General features: G+C 39.6%; 1 protein-coding gene and 1 long non-coding RNA gene across 5 annotated transcripts; both read right to left on the reverse strand.

Annotated features, from left to right (window-relative positions):
- Window positions 1-477: 477 nt before the first annotated feature.
- Window positions 478-3,598, reverse strand: LOC116082740. 2 transcript variants are annotated; one of them, XR_004115405.1, is made up of 4 exons: window positions 3,471-3,598; window positions 3,255-3,377; window positions 2,752-2,851; window positions 478-2,202 (listed from the first exon to the last, which is right to left on the reverse strand). It is a non-coding gene; the product is annotated as an uncharacterized LOC116082740 (long non-coding RNA). The 2 variants fall into 2 exon arrangements; XR_004115406.1 differs by having other exon boundaries at window positions 2,752-2,854.
- A 4,338-nt stretch (window positions 3,599-7,936) lies between these two features.
- Zkscan8 (zinc finger with KRAB and SCAN domains 8) lies at window positions 7,937-25,813 on the reverse strand. 3 transcript variants are annotated; one of them, XM_031358372.1, is made up of 6 exons: window positions 25,641-25,811; window positions 21,220-21,719; window positions 19,818-19,986; window positions 16,941-17,032; window positions 16,500-16,623; window positions 7,937-15,611 (listed from the first exon to the last, which is right to left on the reverse strand). In XM_031358372.1, exons 2-6 carry the CDS (start codon window positions 21,637-21,639, stop codon window positions 14,650-14,652), a joined length of 1,767 nt encoding a protein of 588 aa, XP_031214232.1. In that variant the 5' UTR covers window positions 21,640-21,719; window positions 25,641-25,811; the 3' UTR covers window positions 7,937-14,649. The 3 variants fall into 3 exon arrangements, with proteins under 3 accessions (XP_031214232.1, XP_031214231.1, XP_031214233.1); XM_031358371.1 differs by having other exon boundaries at window positions 21,220-21,722; XM_031358373.1 differs by lacking the exons at window positions 16,500-16,623; window positions 16,941-17,032 and having other exon boundaries at window positions 21,220-21,722; window positions 25,641-25,813.
- Window positions 25,814-26,683: the final 870 nt, after the last annotated feature.

Genomic DNA, 26,683 nt, shown 5'->3' on the forward strand with positions numbered 1-26,683 from the left:
CCGGCTTATATGAGATCCCAGGAGAGCACCCAGATAATCTTGGATTCTTCTTCAAGGTGAAGTTAAAGGAATTGAGAATTATGGTGTGAGCCAATTTTTTGGGCCTTCCCAAGGCCACAGATGTTCATGTTACATTGCTCTTGTCTGTTTTCCATAACAGGATTGAGATAAATTGGATGGAGATCCTAATCCTATTCTCTCATCCAGAAATGTAAATTGGCTAGATACAGAATGAAGCTACCTGGTTACTGGTTGAGCTTGATGGCTTGCTTCCTTGGAGCTGGTCAGCCTGGTCATTAGGCCATCTGTCATGGTTGACAAGCTTTGTGCTCCAAGTGGAAGGAATTGCTTTTCTAGATTAATGAACACTCATTTTATTTTGGCTATGCTTATCTTTAATGCTGCAGTTAACTTATTCTTTACACTAATTACTCTGGAAAGCACAGTGGTCATGAAAAGACACACAGAATCAACAGATAGGACTTTTTAGGTTTAATGAGGTGGGGCAGTCTTTCTTGAATCAACCACATTACAACTCAAACTTTAATGCTTTGTCAGTAAGCACGATAACAAAACAAGAAGCTTGCTTGTAGTAACATTTAAACTATTTTTATTTTGTATGTGAATGTGCACATGTTCTACTGTGTGCATGGAGGTTAAGACAACTTGCAGGACTCAGTTCTCTCCTTCTACCATGTGGGCTCCAGAATCAGACTCAGGTCACTGGGTTTGGTAGCAAGCTCCTTTACTTGCTACTCATCTTCCTAGCCCAAAGTAATGCTCAACCTGTTTCCTCTTATTAAACTGACAGTTATGGAGTATGACTTATGAGTGTGATGCATGAGTGTGCGCATGGAGAGCCAGCGTGGGTGTGGATGTCTGATAACTTTTGGGACGTGGCTCTTGTCTTCCACCCTGTTTGAGGAGGGGTTTCTTCTTTCTGTAGCTGTGCTCATATTATAGGTGCTGGACCAGAAACTTTTGAATGGGGCAATTTTCCTGCCTTTGCCTCCATTTTCAGGAAAACTGATTACAAATGCCCGCTACACCTGACATCTGGGTTTCTTATGTGGGCTCTGAAGACCTGAGCTGAGGTATCTCCCTGGCCCCTGGAAAATGATTTATATTAAAAAAAAATAATACCTTGAGTTGTAAAGCTGAATTCTAAAGAGAGAGGACAGGTGACTTGTCTTTGTGTGCAATGATGAAGCTGTTTCCAGTGACTTTCCTTCAGTATTTCAAGGGAGGGCATGTTGATTTTTTTTGTTTTGTGTGTGTGTGTGTGTGTGTGTGTGTGTGTGTGTGCATTTTGATGCAACCAAAGGCATCTAGAATACCTTTCCCAGGTACACCACTGTTGACATTTTCTTTTGGCATGTCCTTTCTGGTGTTTGGTAAGTTTAGAGCATCTTCGGAGAGCTTTCCCACACTCATCACTCTTGTAGGGTTTTCCTCCAGTATGGCTTCTCTGGTGATGACTTGAGTCTGACTGAATGCTTTTCCACATTCCTCACACTCATATGGCTTTTCTCTAGAGTGAACTGTCCAGTGATGAAGAAGCACTGAGTTCACATAGAAGGCTTTGCCACATTTCTTACACTTACATGGCTTTTCTTCCGTATGGACTCTCTGATGCTTGCCGAGGGCTGAGCTCACACTGAAGGCTTTCCCACACTTATCACACTCCTATGGCTTTTCACCTGTATGTATGCTCTGATGTTTGATAAGGTCTGAGCTCACATGGAAAGCTTTCCCACATTCACTGCAGTCATATGGCTCCTCTCCCTTGTAGACTCTTTGGTGTATAATCAGGTGTCCTCTCACACTAAAGGCTTGCTTACACTTGTTACAGGTATTGGACTTCTCAGTGTGAACTCTTTCATGCACAGATGCACAGTGAGGGTTGAGCGCACACAGAAGGCTTTTCCACAGTGATAACACTCATAGTGTTTCTCTCCAGTGTGAATTCTCTGATGTTGAATGAGGCCTGAGTTCTGGGTAAACATTTTCCGACATTCACTGCATTTATACCATCTGCCGTCTGTGGGCCTGCCTTTATTATAGTCTTCTAACTGGTCCTTTCTTCTTTCTCAGGAATTGGTAAAGAATCCTTAGTATGTACGTTAGAAACCTTTTGGTCTGGGTCCATCCTTACAAAATCTTTTAAAGTTAATGTTTTGCTCACAACTCTGGCCTTGATTCCTGTAATGACAAACAAATATATATATATATATATGCAAAAAATACTTTATGCACTGTAAGTATGGCAATAATACATGATCCAGACTTAACTAGAACTCTCAAGCATTTGTTCCACAATATGAGGGCACCAATCAAACAGAAGCCAAATCACAGATCAAATGTTTTCATTTACCTGCATCAAGAGAGGAACATCACAGAACTACTGGGATGAACACCTGACACAAATAGTTATTTATGTCTGTCTTTCTTAAAGGCATTGAGATCAATGAGTACACACAAATATAGAACTAAGGAGTATGGGCTGGGGATACAGGTCAGTGGTGTAGCACTTGCTTAACATGTACAAGACCTTGGGTTTGAACCCTGGCATTAGAAAAGAATAATGTATAGTCTTTACAAAACACTTAAGAATAACATTAAAATACATTTAAAGCAAAATAGGTGTTGAAGAGATTAGCAAATAGAGTAGATGAAGGAATTTATGAGTAAAGAGAAGAAAGCCAACTCCAGTTTGGAAAAAGAAATCACATCATCGACAGAAATGATTACCTGCTAGAAAGTCCCATTATTTCAACTGTAACGGGGTTCAGGGGATGCTTAGTTCATTTTAACAAGATGGTCCATTGTAACACTACTCTTGTAGTGGCTGCTGCTATGAAAAAAACAGAATCTTAGTAAAAGCATTGTCTTCCTCCATGAAAACTGTGACAGAGAAAATGCTTTATTAGTTTACTATTCTATATTTACAATTCAGACCATGCGGAGGAGAACCTAGAGTGCTACCAGTTGCATCCCTGGAAAGCATACCTAATTTGGCCTCCAAATTCTTGTTGTAATAATTGTCTTCCTGTCTTTTTCTAGTTATAGACAGTCTCTACAGTGGCAATGTGCATCCCTCCCAGTATGCACCCCTAATAAGCTACCGTGAAAATGGCAGATCAGTAAAATACTAACAGTAAATTCCCGTTGAGTAACATTCTCAACAATGAACACAAACTTAAGGGAGGACCCCAAAGCAGAGACAACAATTAGGCCTCCCTCCGTGCACCCACCCCTGTGGAAATTCAGTCTTCAGCAGATTCAGCCGGTCGCTCCACCAACTGCAGTTCTGAGGTCCAAGCAGCACAGGACTGTGGCCGGCCCCGCCCCGGCCCCGCCAAGGTAGGGAGCCAGCTCTGCGGAGGAGAGGAGAGGATGAGGGGTGGAGAGACAGACGAGACCCACTCGAAAAGAGGAAGACTGGAGGTGCAAGGCAAGAACAGGCTTACCCTCTGCAAACCCCCGGTGCTAACTAGGAGCTAACGAACTCTGCCAGAAACTGACTGACTGAGAGGGCCAACTGCCAAGCTAGAGGAGTTCAGCTCGCTCTCTGGCACTCGGACACTTGGTGCTCTCTAGGATGCCGGAGGTGTTCTTCTCTGTGGTTAGTGAGCTCAGTCCCACTGGGAGTGACAAAAGGAGGCTATGATTACTCAGAACGTCTTTAATAACACTTTATTTCCTTAATCACGCAATAAGATACCCTTCTAAAGTATAAGAAAACTAAGTTTCTGAGACCAGACATAATTTTGAACCCTAGTTTTGCATCCAAGTGGGTCACTTCCTGAGCTTAGCTCTCAGTGTGATCCATGTCAGAATTAATTTGCAGTGGCTGAGGATGGAGACCAGCAATTTTTGCCCAGCAAATTGAGGCCTTGGATTTCATTCTTAGCATAAAACAAAAACAACAATTTGTAAATTTAAACAGTATTCCTCTAAAACTACCAACTCTTCAGAAGTTTCACATTCACATATAAAATAAAACTAGGAAAATAAAACAAATAAGCCAAAAAAGAAGGGGCCTGCCTTAAGGGCTATAAAGCATATTATAAATCCATGATGCATTAATAACTCAATATGGGGCAAGACAAACAAATGGTACAGATGTTCAGAGATGGGTATAATGAAAATAGTAAGAAAAAGGAACATCTTCAATAAATGTATAAGAATAAATGGGTAATCTTTTGGAAAGATATCAAACTGGATCCTTACTCTATGCAGCAGGAAGCATTCCCAGTAAGTCAAGGCCATAAATGTTAAAAATAAAACCATAAAATTGTCAGGATAATGTGAGAGGCATCTTTTATAATGTCAGAGTAGAAAGGCTACTGTACGTTGTGAACACAATCTAGATGTCCTAAGTGAGCAGATTGAAAGGATGAAGTTCCTGAACAACCAAGGCTATGGATGTGTCACAACCAGGTTGGAGTCCTTTCTGTTCCAGCCTCATTCTGAGCAGACTCTACCAAGCCATCAGGACATATGTTCTCACCAGAGTAAGTGGCATTTGTTTTTTTAAATCTCAGGCTGGGGATGTCATTTAGTTTCATAGTTTAAGGGCTTAAATCCTCAGCATGGAGAGAACACCTTCCAAATCGTAACTCCTCTGAAAACTATTCCAGGATTTCCAGAACACCACAGATTGTCAAAGACTAGCACTTACACCTCCCATGTAAGGAACTGCTGTAAATGACATTTCAGGGATATATTACTCAAATGAACTGGAAAGATAGTGTATTTGTAACTTTTCATCGCTGTAATAAAACACCATAGCCAAGTGTCCTGGTTGGTGAGACTCTGTTGTTGTTTTTGTTTTTTATTTTTCAACTTAGCACAAGCTAGGGTTGAGGAGCTGAGAATATGCCTCCATAAGACTGGCATGAAGGCAAGCCCGTGGAGGCATTTTCTTAATTAGTGATAGATGAGGGAGGGCTTCTGGGTGGTGCCCCTGGGGAAGTGGTCTTGGGTTATATAAGCAAGCAGGCTGAGCAAGCTATGGGAGGCAGGCAGTAAGCAGTGCTGCCTTGTGGTTTCTGCATCAGCTCTTGCCTCCAAGTTCCTGTCTTGAGTTCCTGCCATGTCTTCCTTCAGTGATAGAGTATGATCTAGACTTGTAAGTTGAAAAAAACCTTTTCACCCCCAGGTTGCTTTTGGTCATGGTATTTTATTGCAGCAAAAATAAATTTAACACACCAAGGCAACTTAGGAGGGATTTGGGTTTCAGTCCCTGAGGGATGCATGGTAGCAGGTGGAAGCAGATCTACCATCTTGAACCACAAGCAGTAAATAGGGCAACTTAAAGTTTACTTCCTTCAGTAAGGCCATATCTCTTACACTGACCTAAATGGTGCTACCAACTATTTAAATGCCCAAGACTATGGGCAATGTCTCACTCAAATGCTACAAATAGTTATTCTCTCTCAGCTTCAAGAGCAGACATTTCTGGCCAGGAAAAAGTAAGCATGGTTCATGAAGGGGTACCTGTAGAAACAAATCAGGAAGCAAACAAAACAAAGCAGGGCATCCAGAGAAGTAAGGAGAGCAAGAAACAATCACAAGGGATGTATGGATACACTTCTAAATCAAGTATGTTCACATAATGCCTTAAAAGCCCCAGGAAGGTGCTCTATCACCTTCATTTATAGTTGAGGCAATAGAGGCACAGAGAGATTAACTGACTTTGTCAAAATTAGGGTGTGTGGGATGAGAGGTGTGTGTGTGTATGTGTGTGCAGGGAGTGAGTAGGGTTTGAAAAAATTCCTTTGACGCCATTACTTGTTTCATTTTGTTTTTAAATAGGGCCTCACTATGTAGCCCTGGCTGGAACTTACAGACTGCTTTCTGCATCTCCCTTCATAGTGCTGGTATTAACACACATGTGCACCACAATGCCCAGCAGTGACACAAGTTTAAGATAGTAAGTACCGGTCCGTCCCTTCCTATCTACTGTCTGCCTCATCCAACTCCTGAAAGTTCATCCAGTTAACCATTTCCCCAAAGATAACCAGGCACAACAGCTGTGAAACATCTCTAATGGGACCTCAATATGGCCACAGGAACTCGGGTCTTAGTGCTTTTTTAAAAGACTAGACACCAGACACAAACTGATTTCAGAACAGCTTGAATTACTGCGAAATTTCTCAGGTCACTTATTTAAGAAATTAGCTTAAGACATGATAGCCATTATGCTGGTTTGGATATATAAGCTGGTAAAACAAATAATTCTTAAAGTGATATTACTTAGTTGGAGTCAGTCAACAAAAATTTACGAGCCGGGTGGTGGTGGCTCACGCCTTTAATCTCAGCACTTGGGAGGCAGAAGCAGGTGGATTTCTGAATTTGAGGCCAGCCTGGTCTTCAGAGTGAGTTCCAGGACAGCCAGGGCTACACAGAGAAACCCTGTCTCGAAAGCCCCGCTCCCCCAAAAAAATAGTCACACAAAAAAGTGTGATGACAGAAATGCCAATCACCCTAATTTGATCATTAAGCAGTGTACATATTCAAATGCCATTACCCCAGTGCCAATTAAAGAGAAAGCACTAACAAAAACTTTAACAACATTGTTACTATGAATCTCAAATATTAAGGCTTTTTAAAAAATCACACCACAGAATATATACAGACACCCATGATTCCATTAAAGCAGTGTTTCTCAATCCTTCCTAATGTGGCAACTGTTCAACATAATTCCTCACATTGTGATCCCCAACCATATTTTGGTGAACTATAATTGTTATGATTATGAATCATAATGTAAATATCTGACATGCAACCCCTCTGAAAGGGCTTTGACTCACAGGTTGAGAACTAGTGTGTTAAAGCTTGGCCTTGTTGTGAGGGATACCCTCAAGGATCCTTAGTAGCATCCTTAAACTCTATCCACTAGATGCTAGAAGCATGCCAGCTCTTCACCAATGGTATAATCCCAAATGCCTCTAGACATAACTAAACTTCTAAACTACTAATTAAACATCAGATACAAAACCCATTTCCAGCTCATTTTACAGTTGTACTTTTATCAGAATAGGTATTTGTGTGTATTTCCTATTTTCTTTCCTCTTTAGTTTTGGAAACAAGGTCTCAAAAGTCTAGGTTGATGTGAGGGACAGTGTGGGGCAGTAGACTGTGCCAGGAAATTTGTTAAGGATGAGCTGGTTCGGAGACTACCGTCTTAGGCGGTTCCCTGCTCCCTATCAGACTCCTAGCCTGGAACCTGTGCCACGTTTCCCATATAGAAAATGTAACCTCTGGTAATGCAGCCCAGAACAGAGTTTTCCATGCTAATAAGGGATCTAGAGGCCCTGAGGGTTTAGCCAATAAGCTTCCCTTCCCGGACACTCCTTCCTGCAAAAGATATTTAATCTCTGGCCCACCCTGAGGAGTTGGTATGCACCCATTTTCCACCATTAACACTCAATCAACAGTTTGGAGCCAAGGACTGTCTTTCATCAATAACAGCCATTGGGGAGCATGGAGAAGGCTCTATAGCCCTGCTGCCTAAACCTCTCACAGAAGGCAGCCCCACCCCCCACCTCCCAGAGAATCCTCCACTAAGTTAAGGACTTTCACCAATGAGCTAAGCCAGAGCGCCACCCCCAACCCCACAGCCAAGACTTTCCAATTCTTGGCTCTTCGCAACTTCCAGCAGTGTCTAGATGTCTAGGAGTCTGAGAACCCTTGGTGTTTGTGCCCCGCCCCAGTTCCCTCCCGCCCTCTCCCTTTCTCTCTCTTCTTTCCTCCCTCCTTCTCCCTCTCTCATCAGTTTTTTTTTTTTTTGGCTTTACTCCTTAATATAGGCAAATATTGATATACTATAGTATTTTATGGAGACAGTTAATATAGTTTTTGAGTGCACTAAATAGGTCACATTACTGAAAGCCGTTAAAAATCTCAACATTATAAAAAAATCCACACAATAATTTAACAAGCATTTATTAAACACCTATCGTGTGCTCAGCACTGTACTAGGCACTAAAGAGAGTGCAGTGATACAAATGTTACAGTTATCATCCCTGCCCTCAAGGAGCTTACAGTTTAATCTCAGAAATAATACAGATGTGAAACTACTATACAGACTGCTAGAAAATAATTGCAGAGCAAGGTATTAATGAGTGCATGGATCACAGTACAAACTTGAAAGTTATGTGCTCAGGCAGAACAGAATAAGGGAAGACGCTGGTGAGTCGAACTCAAGTCAGGAGATGCCGTCTCAAAAGACATGAAGGAAGCAAATTTGAACAGAAGGTACAGCCAAAGAGTAATCTAAGCAAAGAAGAAAAAAAAATGAGAGAAAGGCACAGAGGTAAAGGCTTGTAAGACAACAGAGAGCACTAGAAAGCTGTAGGAGGTTTGAATGTGGTATACCAAGGTAAACATGCAAGAGAGTAATGAAAGCTGAGGCTTGAATGGAGAACAAGACTATGGAACACTGGTGAGAATTATCTGAGTAAAAATGAGATACCATGAAAATGGAGATTGAAGATCAGTTTGAAGTGCTATATAAGTTGGATATTCTGGAAGGAAATTGAAGGAAGCCATAGTAACCTGAGCTTATATGATGTAGATCTATGTGGAAAGCTATAAGGGTATGGTGAAAAGATAAAACAAAAACAAACCTCAAGAATATGAGCATGATCAGCAAGGTTCTAGACCAGGAGAGAGGAAGGCAGAAAAGTATGACATGATAACTTCAAGGTTGGGATGAGAAACACAAAAGGCAATGATTCTATTTTAGGGGACAGAAATTAGGCAATGATGTTTATTTCAAAAGAAAATACAAATTGAGGCAGAAGAATGGTGAGTTTTGGTTTCAAATATCAGGGTGTGTAGGTACCTGAGGAAAATTTCCCAAGCAGTGAGATGACATACAAAATGGAAAATAGGAAGTAACTCAAATACATGAAGTAACAGAACAGATAAATAGGGACACAAAAGTAAATAAAAACAGGGTACAGAGATTATTTTTAGTATAGAGGACAAAAAAGACAAATAAACATGAGCTAGATCTAGAGGAGAAATGACCTAAAAAGTACCATAAGACAAAGAAAGGAGAATTCTTGAAGTATGGTGTATTAGTCTAGGTTCTCTAGAGAACAGACCTTATAAAATCAATCTACACATATGTAGAGAAAGGGAATTTAGTAGAGTAGCTTCCAGGCTGTGGTCCAGAGAGAACAATGGCTGTCTACTAATGGAAAGCCCTAGAATCAGGCAGTTGTTTTATTCCATCAGGGTGGATGTCTCAGCTGCTCTTCATAACATCCCAGAATCCTGAAGTTGGCTCTAATCCTAGTGAAGGCATGGACTTATAGCAAGAGCAAGGAAACAACAGCAAAAGCTCCCTTCTTCCATGGCCTTATACTGAATGCCATCAGAAGGTGTGGCCCTGGCTAAAGGTGGATCTTCTCACCTCAAAAGATCCAGATTAAAAGAAAATAGTTACTACACTTGAAATGATTTAATTAAGAAAAAAAAATCCTCACAGGTGTACCCAGCAGTCTGGCTAAATGTAGTCAAGCTGACAACCAAGAAGAGCCATCTGAAGTCCACCCCTTTTCAACTTGCCACAAATTCATTTCTTCTTATGCCATGCTTAATTTCCAAATGAAAATAATAACCAGGCCATAATTATACCTAACATGATATAACTATCCCATGTACAATTGTAAATACATTATATATTTAATCAAATCATAATTATATCTAACATGATAAAACTACATTTTGTACTACCTCAAATGCATGATTAATTTTAGAATACATGGCAATGTCCCTTAAGGGACATTCTTTTGGTATATCTCAAAACTTAAATATGGTAACTACTGATATTCTCTTAATTGATGTAACATTACATGATAAAGAAATTGAGGAAAGGAAACACAAATATTTATACAAACACATTCTTAACAAAATATGAAATAGTAATCCTCATTTCTGCAACTGGTCACATGGCCACAGTTGATATTTGTAACTATCTTCCTTAAATACTCATTCTGTATTTCCCCAAAGGCAAAAAAAAAAAGGCGGTATTTGAGGGGTGAGTCCATTTTCTGCTGAGGGTAGAGACTGACTATTCCCTCAGGTGAGGTAAACCCACGAGAATGTGAGGGTTCAGAGTTCTGAGCCTCAGCGGCCTCCCACACACCTCCATGCCAAGTTACAGATCCATTCTTTACCAATTAATGCTCTCTTACTCTGGGTTTGATTTTCCACAATTTAAGCTGTGATTGCTGGAGAGAAGATTCTCTTGCAGGGTACACTTAGAAACCTTTAGACTGTTTATGCATATCTGGAGCTGGCCAACTTTATCACTGAGTACACTGTTGCTTTTCACTGTACTCTGAGATGCTAGAAGTTGGTTAATTTTATCATTGTTTTCCTTTGTCATTTGTTCAGAGATGCTAGCAGGAACCAACCAGCATCATTATTTTCCTTATTTTTCTACAAATTTTCAAAAGTTTTATATATAGACTCACCAAATTTCTTTTTTCTCACAACTGGTTAATCAGGATAATCAAATGCATTTGTCCCTATAAGTTTGTAAAACAGTTCACAGCATGGGTTTTCAATATTCCCTGAGTTTCTGAGAGACTTCAATAACTGTAGGTGTCTGCAAATTGGAAAACCCATCCCAAATTCTTAAAAAAAAATTCACCTTAATATTTCTATTGCTCTAGAACCACCTCTGGTATGATAATCTGTATTACTTGGGATTCTCTAGAAGAACAGAACTTTTAGAATAAAAAAATACATATAAAGGGGACGTATTAGAATGGCTTACGAATTGTGGTCTAGGTAGTTCCACAATGGCTGTCTATCAATAGGTCTAATGTCCTAGTAGTACCCAAGATGACAACCAAGAATAGTCATCACACATTGGAAAACTCAACATGATGAAGTATAAGGAGATTAAGAAGGACAACAATAAAAAGTCTTAATTTATACACTAGCAATTCCATGTACATTTTAGTGGAATGTTGACTATGAAAAACCAGTAAAAGTTAAAGCAAAAATGGGTTAAAATGAATATCACCCTTGAAAAAAATTTAAGAAAAACACAAGACACACAGAATGGTGATTGGAAAAAGGCAAGAAGCTTAAATGGCTTCTCACTGTAGGCTGTTGAGCTTACTATTGCCACCTTGCCATCTGCCCAACCTGGAATCTTCTCACTTCTTTCTTTAAGGCAGTCTACAGAGAAATGTATTTGTTTCACTAAGCTTTACCCTCCTAGTTACTCCTTTAAGCATGTTTTATCGACAAAATAACTTTTTTGTACTAAGAATCAAGAATATCCAAGTCTAAAGATGGTCTTGCCCCAACTAGTATTTTAAACCAATTTTCCAGTAATTGCAATGGATCCACACTATACTCCTGGGTAATATTTTCCCTAGTATCTCTTATGACCAAGGGTACATGGTTTCATTTGGCTGGCTGGAGTTTAGTCAGTTGGTAGCAAAGCAGTGGTCATCACAGGCTCCAGCATCAGGCTGTATAGGTTAGAATCTTGTCTTTTACTGGATGTTATGTTGGTTAGTTCCCTAAGCTTCTGTTTTATCTTCTATGGATGGAGCGTGTAGTGGTGATATTAGCTCTTAAGTAGGATAAATATTTAACTTAGGGTTTGGCTCATGGCAATTGCAGAAAAACAAACAAAACCAAGCAAAAATGTCAGCTATCATTCTGGAGGTGTAGAAACAAGAGCGAAGCTATACTGGTCCATGCATTCTTGAATACTTATCTGGCTTCATGGAGAAATTCTTTGAAACCTCAGAGGTTTCTTCCAGTGGTATGTTGATAGCAAGTAAGTTAGGGAAAAACCACTTTATTCTGCCACATCTTAAAATGAACAGATGAGGATGGGAGAGGATATATAGTACTGGTAAACAACTCTTTCAGAAGGACAGAAAAATTGGACACTATAGGATAAAGGCTTAATGAATGCCACTGAATTAAATTAGATATAGATTGAGTAATGCTTGGTGAATTCAAGACTAACAATGACTTCTATGTATTTCTTCAAAGACTCCACAGTCTTTTCTATCATCATATGCTATAACACTTGGCCTGTTCTATACATGCTAAATCATCTTTGATAACTCATTTAAATTTGTTATTATTGGTAATTGTGTTTATGTGTATATATTTATCTGTGTGCAGGCTAGAAATGTTGGATGCCCCTGGAGCTGGAGTTACAGGAAGTTTCCAGCCACCCAACAAGGGTATTAGGAACTAAACTCAATGGTCCTATGAAAGAACAGTCCACACTCTTAACCAACCTCTAAGCCATTTCTCCAGCCTCACTTACCTTTTTTTTTCTTTTGAGACTGGTCTCACTATACTCAAGGCTGGTTTACTATACAGTCCAGGGTGGTTCATCTGTCTCTGCTTCCTGAGTGCTATGATAAAAGGTGTGCCTGACCATAATGGCTCCAATAACTGGTTTTTAAATGACCACCCTTTTCCACATTTACCCCAGTATAACATTAATCTTCCCAATTACATTTTCTTTTCTCTGAACTTCGGCCAGATGCTTAGTAGTTCTGAGATTGAAGTATTTGGTACATATTACTCTGGGTCCAAATGCAAAAAGGGCAATTTTATTAGAAATCAAGGCAGGTGCTTCATAAAAGTACATGAAAGGAGTGGGCATGCATATATGCACACATGCAGACATCTAGCTGCTCTGAAAATGTACTCATCCTATGTAACTTCCACAACATAGAACTGACCTATGCAGAAACCCTGTCTTATAGACGGCAAGGCACAACTGAAGCAGGAAGCAAGGGTCCTGACATAGGCAGATTTACCTGTTTCTGGTTTCTTAAACTTTTGCAACCCTGTCTTAAAAAGTAAAGTTATTGGGGCTGGAGAGACGGCTCTGTGGTGAGGAGTGCTAGAGAGGAGTTAAGAATGGTAATCTAAACAGGAATGAAGCAAACAGAACAGAGGATAAGAAAATAAAGAATAATGGAGAGGTCTGTTCTGAGAAAATTAACCAAAGAAACTAAGATGATCCTTTTTAAGACAGTCATGGTATGAAATTATTCTTTTTTTCAGAGATTTCATCAGAACCTCCTTATGTGTCTTCTGAGTAAGATTAATGGAATAATTTTAAGTGTGAGGGTTAATGTTTTAAAGCAAAAGCTATTCAATTCCAAGCCTGCTGTCTAGTCAAATGGTCAAGCACGAAATATAATTAATAGTAACAGATAGTTTTCTTGCTTCTTATTACATGAGAATTCTAAGATTGTTTCCAACGTTTGGAGGACTAGTAGCATTACTATAATCATAGTACTTTAGAATATTCATTTTAACAAGTATTTATTATGTAGTAAGTATAACTACTCAATCAAAAAGACTACATTTTAGATGCACAAGATCTGATGTGTTCCTTTAAAACCAGCTTCATTACTTTACACATACAGTATTCTGTTATGATAAAAGTCTTGGAGGTGAAATACGGTGCCTGGTGACAATGAGTGTAATAGTGTACCTTTGTTATTAGATGACTAATGGAGTGTACCAGAATGCAGAAGAATGAGGAGTCAGAGTAAGGTATTTGACAGATTACCATCGTGGATACTGGAGATATGCAAATGGAAGGAAACAGCTGGAAGATAATGATGGATCTGCTTCGGCCATCTGAGAAGGTAGGTCCAGGCTAACCATGTGGTCAGTGAATTTATATAGACTGATAGAAACCTGACAGCAGTACTGTAATGGGCCTAGAGGGATGATGTACATTCTTTGTAAGGATTCTTAATGTCTTTTTCAAGCACCTCTGTCTTTTATGTGGTGCCAAAGCTTTGATAGTGCAAATATTGTTCAAACCACAGTGTATAGTGGGGAGGCGGAAGGAGAGTCAGAAGACACCTTGAGAAACAACTGTCCACACTCAAGAATAGCCAAGCTGAGTCTCCACTCACCTCTTTCTTTCCATCACGCCCACCATCATCACTAATACGTCCACTTCCTTTGTTGACACAGGTACTGAGACTGGGGGTGATGAAGGATATGTACAGATGCTCAGGGACTTAATGGAGTCAGTAAAGGTTCTAAATGAAGAAAAATGCTACAGTGCTGTTAAAAATATAGCATTGAGTTTGTGAAGGAATATGGCTATCTATCATCTAGGAGTATTAGAATAATAATTTAAATGTCTTACAATTTTTCTCTAACTAGGATATTAAAAAGCCAAATAAAATCTTAGCCTCATTGAGGTTGCCTTGGACTCAAACAGCTTTTTAGATTAGGAATTACAAGGGCACCTTCAGAGGGATGACAAAAAGGGACCACAAGAAATGGGAAGAAACAGAGAAGCTTGGAAGAGTGGCCTCTCTCAAACTTAGAGCTACTTATAGGAAAGACAAAATATAGTGTTTCAAGTCACAATAAGCAATTTACTGTCATTCTGAAGAATTTACTGAGCTGCTAGGGCTCTGCTTCATCAGATGCCCCCAAAGACAGTCAAACCAATCAACTCAGATCAGGGATTGGGCCCAAACTAGCCAAGTGTTAGAACTAGCTTGGTTACAGCTACAGATTCTGCCTTTCTCACTAGACTTTTCCAGTATTACATGGTTTCTCTAATGCCAAATAATGCTCAAACTACAACCAAAGCTCCTCCTAAACGCCTGTGTTTTCAGGCTTTTCTGCACTGTGGATTCTCTGATGTCGAATGAGACTCGATCTCTGAATAAAGGCTTTCCCACACTCATTGCACTGATAGGGCTTCTCCCCTGTGTGTATTCTCAGATGCTGAATGAGACCAGTGTTCCCATTGAAAGCTTTCCCACATTCTTTACACTTATAGGGTCTTTCTCCAGTATGGATTCTCTGATGTTCAATAAGGCCCGACTTTTGACTGAAGGCCCTCTCACACTCATTGCATTTGTAGGGTTTCTCCCCAGTGTGGCTTCTTTGATGGCCAATAAGATGTGAGCTCCGTCTGAAGGTTTTCCCACACTCATCACACTCATAGGGTTTCTCCCCAGTGTGAATTCTCTGATGTCCAATGAGGTGTGAACTATGACTGAAAGCTTTTCCACATTCATTACATTCGTATGGTCTCTCCCCACTGTGGATTCTCTGGTGCAAAATAAGGCCTGCACTCTGACTAAAGGCCTTCCCACATTGATTACATTGATAGGGTTTCTCCCCAGTGTGGATTCTCTGGTGCAAGATCAAGCCTGTGTTCTGACTGAAGGCCTTACCACATTCCTTGCAGTGATAGCGCTTCACTTTGTTGTGGATATCCTGATGGGAAAGAAGGGATGACCTGTAACTGAAGGCTTTACTGCACACATTACATTGATAAGGTTTTTCTCCAGTGTGTATTCTCCAGTGGCGAACAAGGCCTGAGTTCTGAGCAAAGCTTTTCCCACATTCATCACATTTATGTCGTCTTTCTTGTATGGGATTTCCCTGGTGCCTCTCTAATTTGCCCAGAAGGTCTTGTGTTTCTCCATGTGCAAGACCCACGATAACATCCCCGTTGCACTTGGCAGTTGCCTCTCCATGTGGCTGGGTTCCAGGAGATATTACCTGTTTTGAAAATAATTCCTTATTCTCACTCCTGGTCTCACCATCTGAAATAAACATGAAGTAAACAATCATTTTCAAAGTCACTTTCTATTTTTTAAATTAGAAGAAAGGGGGAAATGAAGTTCTCATTGAAGCTACAAGGAAATATAAACTTCTCTATTTAAAATAGGGAGAGATATATGTGGGTTGATCAAACAGAAGTACTAAACAAACACCAACTAGGAAAAGGGTGTCAGGAAAAAGGGGTTTCCTGACAGGTGAGTAAAGCTGTAAAGGGATCAATTGAGAAGTGTAAGTGGGGAGTAGAAAGAGATAAAGAACTCCTACAAGATCTACTGAGTGGGTGAGAATGTATCAAAAGTCCTGAAAGGGCTGGAAGTAAAACTGGCTCATGTGACAAACATTCCAATATGATGGTCCAATGGGAACTGGAAGAAAGGTGGGAACTCAGGGAGTACTACAGAGTCATCAATTTCTTAACTGGCAAAATGAACAACACTCACTCTTCAGCTACAAACTGTAAGGAAATCTGGGTTAGAGAACAAAATGTTTCATTTTAGACCCCAAGAAGTCTCAATCTAATATCCGTCTCTTGAATTCTAAGTTTCTTTTCTTTAAGATTTATTAGAAAAATTTTAAAGCAAATTTATGACTGTGTGTGTCATATGTGGTGGGTGTCTTTAGAGACCAGAAGGCATTGTATCCCCTAGAGTTGGAGTCACTGGTAGTCATGAGGTACTTGATGTGGATGCTGGGAACAGAACACCAGTCCTCTGGAAGAACAGAAAGCACTCTTAACCATTGAGCCATTTCTACATACCCAAATCATGAGTTTAAGTTCCACTAAGACCTCCAGAAATCTTATAAAGCTACTAGAAACACAACAAACAAAGAGAAAATTCTTAAATTATAATAACTACAGCTCTCCTTACCCAGGGAGAACATGTTTCTGTATTTCTCAGGCCTGTTATTTCTATTCAGATCCTTCTGTGATGGATCAAGAAGCCACTCCTCTCGAATAAGAGACACAGCCATGTCTTCGATCTTTTCCAAAGTCTGAAACAAAACAAGACCCTCATTTGGGGCCTAGAAAGGTTCTGTAGCTCAAAACCAGTGCTGGAGATAACTATAATGTTAGGAGAGGTGAAGAAACAGGAATGTGCTATGCAGAAGGGTGTAAATAGCTGGGAAGAAAAGGAAAGTACACTAGATTTATTGGGGGGGGGGTTAGGGTGAGATATCAAAGACTGGTTTGTTACTAGGCAAAAAGGATTTAGGGAAAGTTCTTAAACAGGCACCACAGAGAGATGGACATTTGCCACTATATTGTCTAACAGAGATATGGCCTTTTAGTGAGAAGGAGGACCACTCACCTGGAACCCTGCAGTGAGAAGTCTAGCTGTCACCTCCTCATCTCCAGAACTTCCTTTCTGGGAAGGAGTAGGTTTCTGAGAAGAAGACATGGCTGAGAGGAGAAAGCAGCTATGAATTGACTAGTTTTACTGCATGGTGGTGGGAGCCAGCATTCACTTACCCAAAATTATTTTTATTTCAGCACATATATGCAAGGATTTTGCACATAAAGTGCTGACATTTTGGACTCTGGTCCATATCCATGAATGCTCATAGTACATCTGTACTTTAATGTACCTGAACTTATACAATCAAATAAATTAAGTATATTGATTTCCTAACGGGAACTGCTTTTTAATTTCTTCTCTACCAAAAGTATTACCTTTGTGTTTATGTATAATGCTCATTTAGATCCCAATGTTCTAGAAACTGAACATGAGAACCAACTAATCTCTAGTAAGTCTGTTACCTTGCTGATCTCTGCCATGGCTACCCATGTCTGCTTCTCATGATACTGAGCATTTTATTAGCAAAATCAACTTTATAGTTAAGCAACATATGTCTTGGGCAACAAGATTTATGATTTCAGACAAGAATTATATAATTAACTAAAGTGTTTCTATGCTGGTTCCTTAGATATATTAAAAAGTCTTAGCCTTTTGCCTAAGATTCAGTGTAGGAATATTACAAGTTCACTTATATGCTGGTGGGTGGCAAATACCTATAGTTCCTGCCCTTATGGTATAGACAGGAGGACCACCACAAATTTGAGGCCAGGCTGATCTACAAAGTAAGTTCTAAGCCAAAGAAGACTACACATAGAGCTGTTTCAAAATATAAAAAACAATTTCACTTAAACAAAACAAAGTACTATAAATCTCATAAATGGAAAAACAAAACAAAACAAAAAAACCTCAAACCAAACAGCCCAGAATATGCTATTCTGCCAAAAATAAGGTATTTCTAAAAAATAACAGGAAAATGCCAAAAAAGATACAGAATTCAGGCTTTACTGGCCAAATATGAAGTATGCACAGTGAACACAATGTTTCTGAAACAAAGAATTTATATGCCCATAAGTAAATAACAGCAATTAAATGGAAGGGTTGAGGACATAGCTCAGTTAGAAGAGTGCTGGCCTCAGGTGAGAAACACCCTGAGTTAAGATACTTAGCACTGCCCAAAACAACACAGACACAACCACCCCTCCTCTACATACACTTAGGGCAGGCATGATGGCTCAGTGGTAAAGTGCTTGCTGGGTGTACGAGGAGGAAAGTTCAAAATCCCATGACCCACATAAAAGTCCTATGTTTGAAGTTCCAACACTAGGAGTTGAAAGAGAACAGAAACAGGCAGATCCTGGGGGCATGGAGGTCAAATAATCTAGCAGAAATGGACATACATATTCAGGGAAAGACTCCAGCTCAAAAAATAAGGTAGAAGGGCCAGAGAGAGCATTGGGGGCAAAGGTGCTTTCCATATAAAAGCCCAACAGCTCAAGTTCAATTTCTGGAACCCTTTTGGATGGAAAGACTTGACTCTTGATGAAAGTTGTTCTCTACCCTCCTAACAGGTATATGTCTGTGTCCACACACTAATAGTAATAAAAGTAAGGTGGGGGGAAACAGAATATACACAACATATGTACCCATGGGTAAACTAGAAGAGAATCTTAAGATGAACAATACAACAACATAGAAGGAATGACTGAGAAAGAACCACTTGTAACTGGTTTAGTAATATTCCCTGACTCAGTTGAGAAGCTTTAATAACATAAAGTAAAAATGAAACATCAATAAATATTAAAATTACTGTTCTAGCAACAAATTTGATAAGGGTTAAGATATTTACAAAGCTTCATGATAACATCCTCCTAAATTACTTAATTATAAAGGGAAGAATAGTAACTTTATAGTAATTAACCTAGCAAGATTAATCTTAAGTCATCAAAAATAACATTACAATAGGCCAATTTTCTGTAGTGTTCTTGTTAAATATATTCAACTTGAACCTAAATATGAGAAAAGTTCAAACAAATTTAATTTGTAGCCATTCTACTAATTCTAATCTATGTTCTTTAAAACTGTTAAGGTCATAAAAAGAAAGACTAAGAAATAATGCAAAAAAATGCCAGGTTAAAGGATACTGAAGAGTTTATAACTGGTTGTACTACACTCATAGGGTGGGCTTTGCATCAGAAAAACACTGGGACAACTGGCAAAAGATGAGTATGAACTGTGGATTAGGTCAGCACCACCATTTTTAACTATCTTCTTATTGAGGTTATTAAAAATGTTCTTGTTAAAAAAGTACTAAGTATTTGTAAATATAATGTTATAATACTAGCAAAATCTAAAAAAAAAAAAAAAAGTCTGCTGTAAATGGGGTTAACAAATGTGTGAATTCATAAAAACAAAACCTAAACCAAAACCCTCAAGTTCTTTGTTCATAAGTTTACCATTAGAACTGATGGTCTATTGTTGTCCTCTGGGCATGACAAGGCCATTGCCCTTCTGAACTCTCAGCTGCTGCGGCTATATACGACCTGTGGGGAAGGATCACAAACTCTCTTCCCCATTTCCATGTAGGCATAACTGGTGCTAAGAAATTTCTTCAGTGGTATAACTGATGCTAAGCTATCTATGTTCCTATAAAAAAAAAAATCCTTCATCCTACCCCTAATTAAACTCATTGGTTCATAAGTTAGTTTTCAATAGATTGTTTCTCTGGTATGTCTTTTGTGCCCCAGTAGGGGTCTACAGCTATTTATCTGCATAGGAAAAGTTCACATATTACTTCTATAAAGATTCAAACCCAGAAGACTGGAACTACTCAAACACTGATGCTAGTTCCTGAATGAGACAGGTACCCCAAATACAAGTCTCTTTCTTCACCTTTATAAGTGAAATCTGGCCTCTCTCCTCTGTCCTGTGGCTTCTGGGGCACTGGAGATTTAGGCATGGTGGCCAAGGGTTGGACATGAATACTTGGAGGTTCTAATGCAGATTTTGAAGGTAGGACTTCATCCCAGAGTACTCTGTGCCCATGTGTATGAGTTGAGACCTAGAAACAACGAGACAGCAGAGTTACGCAGAGTTCCTTTGAGAAATGAAGTGAAGTTGGTAGTGGAGCCAATGCCTCTCATGGGTGTTCATATTTGGGAAAGCTAGCAGTATAATGTCATTTACTTCCTAGGGTAGCAAGAAATTAGCACAAAAAGAAGGCATTTGTTTCTGTTCAGTACTAAAGAAAAAAATTCTGTTGATGTTTCCCTACTATATCAAACACCAATATTAGGATACAGAACTCCACCTTAGTATGAATAGCCCAGAAAACTAAAATAAGGTCACACAATTGCAAAATAGTCTTCTGATAAGGAACTAGGAAGCTTATTGTCCCGGAAGTAGTTATCTTTAATTATCCAGGCAAGGCAAGCAAACACACATAATAGTTTAGCAAGCTGGGCTTTAACTGTTTTGTATTAATAAGTAAATATAAAAGCCCCCCATCCCTTGCTTTCTGAACAATGCACCTCGTACCTGTTAGTGATCTAGGACCTCACCTGCTTTGAGCTGTACCTACACACTACTCTGAACAGTGGAATAAATTTCTCCTCCCCCTAAGAACCATGCCACTTAGACAGCTTGTACCCAATCATATTTCAGTTAAGGTAAGAAAGGTAGGGGGGCAAGCAGGCCTAGACTGATTTTGGGTGCATGAGCCAATAAGGAAAATTGTATCCTCCAAGAAAACAAAGACCCATCTTCATCATGCCTGTTAGCAGACAAATTCCCTTTTCTCTTGAACCCCAGAAGAAGGCCTAAATAATTGGGGCCCTTGAGTACTTGAGCAGTTTCACTTGAGTGGCCTAAGACTCTTGACTGTATTTATTACTTTATACTATTGTTCTGCCATTGAATAATGTTTCCTTGCTATCTGTACAATTTGTGTGGGTCTTTATTTCAATTCCTTAAATAAGAGGCCAAAGATGTAGAAACATCTGGCTCAAACCCTGAACATTGATATTACGGGTACCCCAGGAAAAAAGTAATATAAGCTCCTTGTGTATTATGGTCCCATTTAGCAAGCAAGGACAATAATACAACTGTAGGGATCTTATGAGGATGAAAATGGAGTCTATCCTTTACAAAAAAGGATTCTATCCTTTAAAAACATTAAAATAATTTTCATCTACATTTACAAGAAACCAGTGAATAGAATTTATTCCTCAAAGTGAAGCTAAGGTCTTCCTACCAAGGTTCCGGGAATTCAGTCACAGCATGCACAGCTACTTACTGGTTGCCCTAGGACATTAATCTGCCTTTCCAGGTCTTCCAACAGGGTCACCACCTCCTCTCCATTCTCTAACTGGTGTTCCTTAACCAGAGCCTGCAGCTCCTCAGGCAGGATGGTCAGGAACTGCTCCAGCACCAGCAGCTCCAGGATCTGCTCCTTGCTGTTCAAGTCTGGCCGCAGCCACTGATGGCAAAATGCACGGAGCTGGATCAGAGCTTCCCGAGGTCCTAATGTCTCCTGGTAGCAGAGTTGTCTGAAGCGTAGACGAAACAGTTCTTGGCCAGGTGTGCTGTTTTCATGCACACTAGATTCCTCATCCCAACCATGATCCTCCTCTATCTTGACAATGACAAGGTCCTCTTCAGGAGCCTGGTCTGGTGGAGATGGGGCTGAAGAAGGCTTTCTTGATTCTGTAGCCATTTAGGGCCAGAAAGGCTCAGAAGGCCCCTTTCCTCTACCTTCTATATCTTCTTAAAAGTCTTTCAAGGACCTCCACGTTACTTCTTCCAGAAAAGAAAATGATAACTGTGTTAGGGTAAGGCAAAAATCATAGCAACCTACCAAGATATATAAATGAGTGCTCTAAATAATCTGGCAGCCCAAACCCATCCAGGGTACAAACCCTTCCTTTTGCTTTCTGTTTAGGGTTGTAGAGGATGGAGACCATGGCGATTCAGTCTAACTGGAATTCTGTTTAATTATCAAATGCTCCTCAGCTGCAGGCATTGAGCTCCTTGAGGCACCTTGTACATCTGCAGCTGCACGTTAGCGCTTAACCTTGCTCTAGTTTAGGAGCCCTTTAACCCTTTCCTCTTCACTTCTTAAGATTCATGACCTACTTAGGCTTCCTATTTTGCTACCTGTCTCTAAGGGTTATTTCTTGGACTTCATCTTTTACTCCTAAAAATCTATTTGTAGCAGTGGATCTGCAAAGAACAGAATGTCTTATCAACATCTACAAATCTAAACCCACACACCAATGACCTTCCAGAATGTTACAGAAGTAAAAATACAGTAGTGTTTGAGTTTGACAACTTTCACTTAGCAGAAGACACCTGATATCAACCAATATTGTATGCTTATTCTCATACAAATGACTATTCATCTATACTTCCACCAGATGAGTATTTTGAATTATGAATAAAACCACTGAGATCATATACATACATGGTCTCGTGTAAGCAGTTTTTAATTCAGTGGGGTTAAGGCCTGGAAGAAAGAAGTAAATTGCTGAGGCTTAAGTGTACCTAAGGCTTTTAGTACCTAAAAAATTGCTGAACTGTTTTCAAAGTGGCTATAATATTTTGCATTCCACTAGTACCTGATATTATATTAAAAATAAACATTATAATGGGTTTATAGTAATGTTATGATTTTAATTTGTTTTTTTACTAACAATATTGAACATAATTGGTGAAGTATCTATTAAAAGATTTTGGCCCACTTTGCTTTTGTTTTTTTTTTGGCAGAGTTTTATTCTATAACCAAAGATCGTGCCAAACTTGTGATTCTCACACCTCAGCTTCTTAAATACTGGGACCACAGGCATGTATCAGGTTTATTTATATGCTTACTTAACTTGTTTAGGCTGCTGAGATTGGTCTTGTCATGTAGCCAGGCTGATCTTTAACTGGTGATCCTATTGCCTCTCTCTCATGTATTGGAATTCCATGCAATTCCATGCTTTGCCCAGGATTACTTTGTAATTGAGGCTTTGTATTGTATGTTTAAGATTTGAGAACTCTTTATATATTCTGGATACAGGTCCTTTATGAGATACATGATTTACAAATTTTGACTTTTCTATTCTTTTAACAGCAACCTTTAAAGATGATATTTTTTGAAGCATAATTTATCAAATTTTTTAAGGATTGTACTTTTGATATCAAATGATGAAATGTCTGCTTAATTCCAAATCACAAAGGTTTTCTTCTAAAAGTTTGTAGTTTCAGGTTTTACTTTTAAGTCTATGGTCTACTTTTAATTAATCTTTGTAGAGGTGAGGGTATGGTTCGAGGTCTCCCTCCTTACATACACAACAGTCTGCTCTAGCACCATTCATAGAAAAGATTATACACTGAATCACTTGCCTTTCTGTCTGTGAGAGAGACAGAGACAGAGAGGGAGAGGAAGAGGGAGGAGAACCCTAGTTGACTGACCACAAACACTATTTCTGGAGTCTATTCTGTTATCATGAACTATATGTCTACCTTTTTTTGATACAAGTGTTAAAATCAAGTAGTTCTAGTCCTTAAACTTTTCTGTTTTTGAAGCTGTTTTGGCTTTGCTGGTTATATATATATATTAGAATAGGCTTTTGATTTCCAACAATGCTGGAATTGAACTTGTATTGAATCTATAATTCAGTTTAGAAATATCATCTTAACAGTACTGATATCACACTAGGAATGATACCTTAACAAGGGTTCTCCAGTCCATGAATGTCGGTATCTCTTTTCGTCTAAGTCTTCTTGCACTACTTTCATTATTGACCAAACTATTTTCCTTACTCCCTATATCTACACATACTACTTTCCTCACAATGGGTATATTATTGGTTGCAAAAAAGTTTTGCACTCTTAATTTCATACTCATCAAAATTTTTATCTTATTGACAGAATTAAAGAACATTAGAGGGCTATATTTACAACACAACATAGAATGTGTCTAGAGTGGAGGCTACAGCCCAAAGTCTAGGTCCAAAGAGCTTACTTTGACGGCCCTGTTTCTTTGTAGGGAATGTGTACACTAATGGCTTCTGCCCTTGCCAAGGCTGCAGTGGTGACTTCTTGACTTTGGTTATGCTTTTCTTCATTCATGCTACTGTCTTCAAAAAAGATGCCTTAGCTAGTACCTATAAATGTAACTTTATCTGCAGACATAAATATAATCAAATTAATGTGAAGTTATAACTGGAATAAGATAGGTCCTCAGTCCAATATGACTGGTGTACTGTTAAAAAGACACAGGGGTCTGCGAGACAGTTCAGGAGGTAGGGTACCTGCTGCCAAGCCTGACAACTCTAGTTTACTTTCCCAGGACCCACAAAGTGGAAGGAGAAGACTGACTCCTGCAAGTGTCCCCTGACCTCCACTAGGATACTGTGGCATGAATGGACCTTACCCATCCTCCCCAAACAAAAGTAATTCTCTAAGGCTGTTTTCAAACTGGTGATTTGCCAACCTTAGCACTGCATGAAATTACATACATGGCTGTTTCATTCTCCCCTCTAATAATTTTGTGCGTACACACTGCAGTGTTGGAAAGTACCTAAAAATGAACACCGATCCTTACATATCATCCTTAAAGAACATCCAATCCGGATGGCTGTCTTATGAACGTATAGGCTGCAATCTTAGGATCTTCAGGATTGAAAATGTTAAAGCCTTGAAAACTAAGGAAGGCACAAGTCAAACAATACTGGCTTCTGAATACATGTAGGAGATGGACTTTCCTTCCAGATTAATTAAACTTGAGAAATGTCTGAGAACTGAATAACACCAACCTGGAATGATAATCTCCAGGTTTTAGAGATTAAGGAAAAGTAGATGAAACAAACATGCTTTGCAGTTATCTGAAATGGCATTCATTCAACTTTTTTTTTTCATTCTGGAGATTTTAAAAGTTATTTTCATAAGGCCTAAGCATGAGGATTAGGAGAAAAGGCACGCAGGAGAGGGCCAGACCCACAAGCGTTGGTATGGGCTTCTCAAGGAAGTTGCTTTGATGAATGTTTTCAAGACTTACATTTTTATATTTAACCACAAAGAACTCAATATGTGCAAATTCACTAAAATGATGATTGCTGCATAACAATACTTAAGTGAAATTGCCAAATAGAAGTATGTTGTCGGGTGGTGGTCAATGTCTTAGAAATCTAACAGAGATTACTCGTGAATGACCTGAGTTTTGGAAATGGGAACCTATCGAGTTTTCAAATATCTATTTCAGTTAGCTTTAATAAATTAGGTAAGCAAAGTATTCTGAATAAGGTTTAATTTTGTTACCCCGGAATTACTGAAAGTATTTTTTTTTTTTTTTTGCACACAATTGTTCAGCCATTACATGAACCATTTTCTGAATACACTTCTTTTATGGGTAGGGAAAAAAAAAAGAATAACAAAAATCAAAGGTTTCCAGGAGGGGCAGAGATTTCAAAAGAGAAAAAAAAAATATCTTTAAAAAATGAATTTTGAGACCGACCGGCAAAAGTGTTGAGTAGAAATAGTTGGCACACGGGCCGGCTTTACAAGTAAGAGGGAGTGCATTATGCATGATGACTGGCGATGAAGAGAGCCATCCCGTGGGAAGTTGGGGCCGGGTCGGCCTGCTCTGCTGCCGCAGGCCCTGGGCCGACCCGCTCGCTCCCCGCGCTCAGGCCTCCGCTGCCCGCGCGCCCCTGCTCGGCCCAGCGCACTCACCGAGAGCTCCGCACGCTGCCCGAGGGCGGGAGGCGGCCCAGCGCGGACCGGGAAACGCGCGAGGAGACGCGACGGACACCGAACCCGAGCGGGACGCCTCCAGCCGCTAACTTCCAAACCCTCGGAGCCGCAGAGCGGGCCAGCATGCATCTTGCCCCACAGACACTTCCGGAAGCTCTCTAGGAAGCTCGGAGGTCTGAGAGCTCTATGGTAGGTCGGCAAAGGGACCGAGCTCCCTCAGCTACACCAGGTGGAGGGCTATGCCAGACATTCTGAGGAGTGACTTGGCTTTAAGACATCTAAGCGTTTGCAGGGCTAGCCTCAGCTGATCGCAGACCCAGAGGCCTAACGGATTTCTCTTTATTCTTCTTAGATACCCTGTGCATTCCGGTTAATGCTTCATAAATTACTCCAAATTCCTAACATACAGGGCATATTGGGGAATTTAAACCTTTATAGTTCCTAGGAACAGTATTATATTTATAAAGTTCTGACTAATCACTGCTTTCTCTTTGACTGTGAGGTGTTCTCAGCCGCCAGATACTTATGTTTGGAAACAACAAAACGTCTACAAAATAACCAGACCCCTAATTTAAAATTTAAAGAGGATAATGGTGGAAAATAACGAACATTGGTTTACTTTTTGATGTCAAAGGCAACTTTTTATCTGTTTCAACTTGTCAAGACAGAGCTGGTGAATCTCATTCTCATCTAGAGGAAATGAGGCAGAGGTCGTTTGAATGTCTTGCCTAGTGTCATAGAAACAAATGGCCAAGCAGAGACCTAGAACAGAAGGTAGAAGTCATATTCAACCAGGAATTGTCAAGGGTGAGTCACAAGTGAACAACAGATAGGGTTACATTTTATTATTTTGTTAGTTTAGAACAAGTCTCATCTTCCCAAGTGCTGGGATTATAAACATAAATCAAGTGATTATAAGTTTGGGATTATAAACGTAAGTCAACACAACAGGTTAAAGCCTTCTGAAGTTGATTCTTCTTTCAAAACAACTAAATTAGAAATAAAAGAGTATCTCATATTCT

The sequence above is a fragment of the Mastomys coucha genome, unplaced genomic scaffold (assembly GCF_008632895.1).
Source record: "Mastomys coucha isolate ucsf_1 unplaced genomic scaffold, UCSF_Mcou_1 pScaffold7, whole genome shotgun sequence".
NCBI classification, from domain to species: Eukaryota; Metazoa; Chordata; class Mammalia; order Rodentia; family Muridae; genus Mastomys; species Mastomys coucha.

Coding starts and splice junctions, on each gene's coding strand:
- Zkscan8 (XM_031358372.1), bottom strand. CDS start 21,639: ATGGCTACAGAATCAAGAAAGCCTTCTTCAGCCCCATCTCCACCAGAC. Junction 19,987..21,219: donor TTAATGTCCTAGGGCAACCA/GTAAGTAGCTGT, acceptor CGTTGTTTCTAG/GTCTCAACTCATACACATGG. Junction 17,033..19,817: donor GCCAGATTTCACTTATAAAG/GTGAAGAAAGAG, acceptor TTCTCCTCTCAG/CCATGTCTTCTTCTCAGAAA.